Below are 6,137 nucleotides of genomic sequence, written 5' to 3'. Positions count from 1 at the left end.
CTTGCGGTCAGTTAAGGCCTAGTAAACCGAGGCGCTCTCTAATTAATTTCTTCAAGTGTGTAAAAATAATGTTTGAAGTAGAGAGGGATTGCATTCATGACAATGATGTTGCCACCACCGAAGAGTTCGTCGGGATGGCGAACTTCTCTGCTACTGGATACAATCAGGTGAGTTAGTATAGCCTAGGCCTATTTGGGCTACCCTGCCTATTGGCTCAAGTGTTTTAATCCACTTTGGAATATAATATGTCTTTCTGTTGGTGCGCAGACATCTAATGCACTAGTTGGCCCTTGGAGTTAGTCTACATCTTTCAGAAGTATTTTGCTGACCAAGTCTCATATTATCCATAGCTTAGTTTTTCTATAGGAGACACATTGTTCGTTCATGAAAATAATTCATCCGACTGGTGGTGGGCAGAGTTGCGAGGACGTTTTGGATATGGGTCATTCCGCCGAATGAATGCCATTTATGTCCCCAGGGGATTATGTACATTTTAACACACAATTTTTACCCCAAAGCCACTTTTTATTGTTAACTAATGTACACTGCATACTAACTAGGTGCAAATTCCAGGTACATTGTTCAGAACATAGGACAAAAACACCCTAAAACACTGAAAATCAGCCTTTTTGTGCTGTCCCCGATGCTAAAATCTTCATTTCACCATGAAATATTATTCCTAAAATCACTCTGAAATCTTCTTTTCTTTTTATTCTTATGTACATCTATGTCCCAACTATGTGTCTAACATGTATTTTTCGTAACAAATTTATATATTTTTACTTAAAATACTAATTATAGGTGCGTCCCCAGGTTTTGACTCATTCCTGTTACCCCAACATATTTTCCCTCCTAAAAACATTGGAGTATTCGACAAATCACATATTTAGTTGAAAATTAGATCATTAAGCCTTCTAAAGGCCAAAGGAAGGCCAAAAGTAAGTTCTTTCATTTTTATTTCTTGAATATCTTATGAAATTGTACATCTGAGAGACTCGGGTCAATCTAAAATCTCTTTCCTGTTACCGAAATTATTTTTTAAAGAAACCAATAACATCAAAAAATATTGAGTGATATTAAAGCATTAGTATGTGTTCAATGTCCTCATGAAGTTAGAATAGACATCAGGTTGCCATACTTAATTTATTTGCATATTATATGCAAAAACCTCATTGCTGTTACTCTCATTGCTGTTACTTTTACTAAGAATAATAGCACTGAAAGCCATACAAAAAATCAAAATAGTCCCTTGAGTTTGACCAAAACATTTTTTGAATACTTTCACTTGTGTGTTGATAGATTCTGTGGAAAAAAATCCTAAAAAAATAAGTTTATTTTTGGAGGTTTTCAACTAGCAAATGGCACTCATTCGGCGGAATGTCCCATATGTTCCTTCCAGCTACTTGCAACGGCAAGAGCCTGACCAGGATGACTTTTGGCAAGATGAAGAATACTTTGGAAGCTATGGAACATTGGTGAGTCCCGTGTAAAAAAAACGAGTATTATTCTACGCTTTTCAACAATGAATCTTATCAGCCCATGTACCTGTTCCTGTTACAGAGACTACATCTGGAGATGTTGTCTGACAAGCCACGCACCGAGACATATAGACAAGTCATCCTTAGTAACCGGGCTACGCTAAAGGATAAAGTTGTCCTAGATCTGGGATGTGGCACAGGAATCATCAGCCTTTTTTGTGCGTCTTTTGCTGAGCCTGCTGCGGTAATAATAACACGAATGTAATCTGTTATAACCAAATAGTTAAGAGTTGGTAAAAGAATGTAGCATCGTGTGTGTTTGACTTCCAGAATATTGTGCAAGATCTCCATCTTGTGGTCAGCGCAAAAACGAAGATTTTCTGTTAGTAGCCCAGCAGTGACACTATATGAAATCATTCAATGACACAGTAACAGTAAAAGCAGTACTCAAGCTGTCATTTTCAAGACCAGAATTACGATGAAAGAAACAAAGTAGCCTAAAATGTTGGACTAAAAGTAACTAAGAAAAATGTCGGATTGCTTGAAATATAGCATAACAATCAATCTGCCTTTTCTGTCACAGGTGTATGCAGTGGAGGCAAGCACCATGGCAGAATACACAGAGAGACTGGTCAAGGCCAATGGCTGTGAAGGAATAGTGACTGTTCTCCAAGGGCGTATGGAGGAACTCACACTCCCAGAGAGAGTGGATGTATTGGTGTCTGAGTGGATGGGAAACTGTCTCTTGGTATCAGTTCAATTTCAACATGTTTTCGTTCTACTCACAAGTTGATGACTTGAATAACTATATCAGGTGACCCTAGGCATGACACAGATGCTAAATGTGAATCACAGACTCCACCCATTTCAAAATACATCACCAGTCAAACATACCAAAACCTTTGCTTCACTTCTGTCGATTGCAATGCTATAAACTGGTTTGGTAAACGTGTTGTGTTTTGTCAGTTTGAGTTCATGTTAGAGTCTGTGCTGCATGCTCGGGACCGTTGGCTAAAGGAGGGAGGAATGATGTGGCCATCGCTTGCTTCCATCACCATGGTACCCTGTGAGGCCTTCAATGACTTCAGTGAGAAAGTGGAATTCTGGGAAAAGCCCTATGGCCTGGACTTCAGCTGCCTTCAGTAAGACCCTATGCAATGATTTGTATTGATTTTGTTCTTTTTCATATTGGTAAGTCAGTTATAAAGCTGCTCTTTGTTGATAAACATTTGCTATGAACATCATCCACCATGTCCCCGTAGTACATTACCTTGACTAATATGTGCATATGATCCACAGACCGGTTGCTAAACAGGAGTTTTTCTCCAAGCCAAAATTCAGCCATCAGATCCAACCAGAGGACTGCCTTTGTACACCAAGTGATGTCATAACTCTTAACATGCACACACTTCAAGTGTCTGATTTGGAGGTATACTTGGTGTGTCTTTGAGCAAATCATTCTTTGAGAAAGGGTTAATTTTTGCAGTAGCATTTCTGAGTGTGCTTTTTACATTAGACTGACGCTTTTTAACCAAAGCAACTTAGAACATGGCATAAAAACATTAAAAGAGCAATTCTAACAACTCTATAACAATTGTTATCCTTCCTGCAGAAATTAAATGGGGAATTCTGCTTCAAAGTAGAGAAAACTGGTGTTTTCCATGGATTCACTGCCTGGTTTAGTGTAGGATTCCATGGTCTTGAGAGGGATGGGCCAACTATGATTCTGGACACAGGACCTCACTCTGCGTAAGTAAATTAAACTCAGACTCTTAGATTAAAGGCTATTTTTGTCTGATGGTTAGACTGCTGGATAAATGTTCATAAAAAATGTTTAGATTTACATTCAAATGCCATTTTTCATCTTTCAACAATCCTCTGTCCCCTAAGACCTACGCACTGGAAGCAGACACTATTTATGCTGGACGAACCAGCTACCGTACATACTGGGGACTGCATCTCTGGTACTGTTGTCTTCCAGAGGAACCCCTTTTGGAGGAGACATCTGACTATCACTTTTGAGTGGAGCATCAATAGCAATAGCACAGGGCACTCCAGTCAAAGCCAGGCAAGCCTTCTTGGGTGTTTCATAATAATTTGCTTGATTTTCTTTCATAGCAGCAAAATGCAGTTATTATACATGACATGATTGTTCATTGTGATATTACCTGTGATACATGATATTATTACTACATCACATTCCATTTTACCTTTATTTCTGTGCTTGATGGATGCAGCTGAAAACTTTTCCGATGTGGCGATGACGCTCACATACAGTACCCTGGCATGGATGACTGAGCAAGAAAAACAGACCGAAACAGCTTGGCACTGGGTGCTTGGAGAATACCTAATCCTTGCTGCTAGCACAATCGGCTGTTTTACCAACATTTACTGTATTCATATTTACATTTGATTTTTTCATTTGGTAGACACCTTTTCATCCATAGTGACTTATGTGAATTTTAGTAAGGGACTACAGTGTACATTGTCCCCGGAGCAACTTAGGGTTATGTGCCTTGCTCAAGGGCACAACATTGGAAGCCGGGAATTGAACCCACATTTTCCAGGCAACTGCATGCTAGCTCAGCTCTTTAACCACCACCATCCCATATGATTACAGTAATATGTAATGTGATTACATTGTAATACATGACTGTTGGTAAATATAAAGTTTTGGTACCACATAGTATATGTAAAAGAAAAATGTATTTTACAAATAAACAACAACAAATAAACAAATAAACAACAACGGATTACTTTATTTCTGAAAATATAACATTATTATTTCTTATATATTTGCGATGGATTACAAAACTATTGCGAGGGAACGCAAAAGTTATTTGCAAGGGAACACAAAACTATTACTTTACTTTGCTTACATTTTTTATTGTCCATTTTTACATACAGTATGTACATATTTATTGCTGGTCACTAGACTTTAACCTTGCACTGTTGGATTTATTTGCACTACCAACTTGACACACACCTTATACTGGATCACAGTACCAATCCTCAGTACATTCATGCGCATCTTTATCTTTAGTATTTAGTATTTTACTGTTCTTTTTAGTCAATGATTTGTTTTTTATCATCCTGTTTACATTGTAGTGTACCCCCCATGCACTTTAATGCTTTTTGCACCTATCCTGCCCCTCTACTTTCCTTGACTCGCATATGAATTTAAGTGACATCCCATTCTTAATCCATAGGGTTTAATATGATGTTGGTTCACCGTTTGCAGCTATAACAGCTTCAATTATTCTGGGAAGCCTTTCCCACAAGGTGTAGGAGTGTGTGGTGGAATTGTCCAACATTTCTTGGTTAATGCTTGGTTAATGAGTTCCTTTCACTAGCACCAGTGCACAAAGCAAGAGGTAGATAATGGATGACAGAGTTTGATGTGGATGAACTTGACTGACCTGCATAGAGTCCTGATCTCAACCAAATAGAACATCTTTGGGAAGAATTCTTCAGGAAGTATGGTCAGAAATGTCCATAAACATACATCTAAACCTCGTGGAAAGCTTTCACAGAGGAGTTGAAACTGTTATACTGTACTGTAGCTGCAAAGGGTGGACCAACATAATATTAAACCTATGGATTAAGAATGAGATGTCAATTTAGTTCATATCTGAGTCAAGGCAGGTGACCCCAATATTTCTGACAATAAAGTGAACATCTAAGTTGAGGCTGTAGCCCACACTGTACTGATGCCCAACTGAAAAACCTGTCTATGTCATAAAGCCTATTTAAATAAATCTTGACTGTTTGAGTGGCCTTAGCCAACCCTTGTCCCTACCTAGGGCTCAATGAAGCATGCACGAAAGGTTTCGTTTTCCTGACACTATAACATTCACTCATGGAAAAAAGAAACGTAATGACTGTTCATCATAATGGCACTGACTGTTCGGAAACAGGTGTGCTTTACTTTCGTTTCCTGCGTAATGCATGTCCTTCGTGCTTATTGGGCGGGGTATAGTTGCCCCATCAAATAAAAGTTGATACCGACAGTAGATTGCTTCATTATTTGCTAACTCATGCTGACATGTAGCACGTATTAATATTTATTCGAAATTACTCTTAGGCCATAAAATGAAGGCTATTTTGTCAAAACAATATAGGCTACCATTGGAGGCTAATATTTATGGCTAAGCGTCTCACTTCTACTGTAGGATCCAGCTTATTTTCTGTCTAAAGATGACAAGTGTTCCTAGCAGAAGAGGAACGAAAAAAAGGTGAGTGAAAAAAAAACTCTTGGTTTAATCAGAGAGGGTTTAATCAGAGAGGGTCAATAATTAAGGATCTTTGGTTTAATCGCAGGCGGCAGGAGGGTGGGATGTAGGCTACTTCTGGATGCTGGAGTGTGTAATCAATTAACCCATTGACTACTGACCAAGAGAGTGGCTGTCAATAGTTCCAAAGGTAGCCTGAAAAAAGCGCTGCCATTTTTTCCTAGAGGTCTGCGTATCGCGCACTCTGCTGTATCTACCGCTCTGGGCTATCTCTCTAAGTTTGCCGAGGTATGGGTTTCATCAGGTCTCTTTCCACAGGTGTACAAAATCAAGCACCTATAGCCTACTCTGAATGCAGACTGCATGGTGCTTGATTAACCCATGTAGATAAGGGACCTGTTATAAACCAAAGATTGTTTAGGGGGAA

At 38.9% G+C, this 6,137-nt stretch overlaps 1 protein-coding gene across 1 annotated transcript; it reads left to right on the top strand.

The window, feature by feature from the left end:
• The first annotated feature begins 1,358 nt into the window (after nt 1-1,358).
• Nucleotides 1,359-4,197, top strand: prmt2 (protein arginine methyltransferase 2). The gene is made up of 8 exons (XM_062533669.1): nt 1,359-1,475; nt 1,561-1,722; nt 2,062-2,226; nt 2,445-2,620; nt 2,778-2,907; nt 3,091-3,227; nt 3,369-3,546; nt 3,716-4,197. The coding sequence occupies exons 1-8, from the start codon at nt 1,359-1,361 to the stop codon at nt 3,740-3,742; spliced, it is 1,092 nt and encodes a 363-aa protein (XP_062389653.1). The 3' UTR covers nt 3,743-4,197.
• Nucleotides 4,198-6,137: the final 1,940 nt, after the last annotated feature.

The sequence above is a fragment of the Sardina pilchardus genome, chromosome 4 (assembly GCF_963854185.1).
Source record: "Sardina pilchardus chromosome 4, fSarPil1.1, whole genome shotgun sequence".
NCBI lineage: Eukaryota > Metazoa > Chordata > Actinopteri > Clupeiformes > Clupeidae > Sardina > Sardina pilchardus.
Note: the sequence above shows the minus strand (reverse complement) of the source record. Positions and strands in the feature narration are given on the sequence as shown.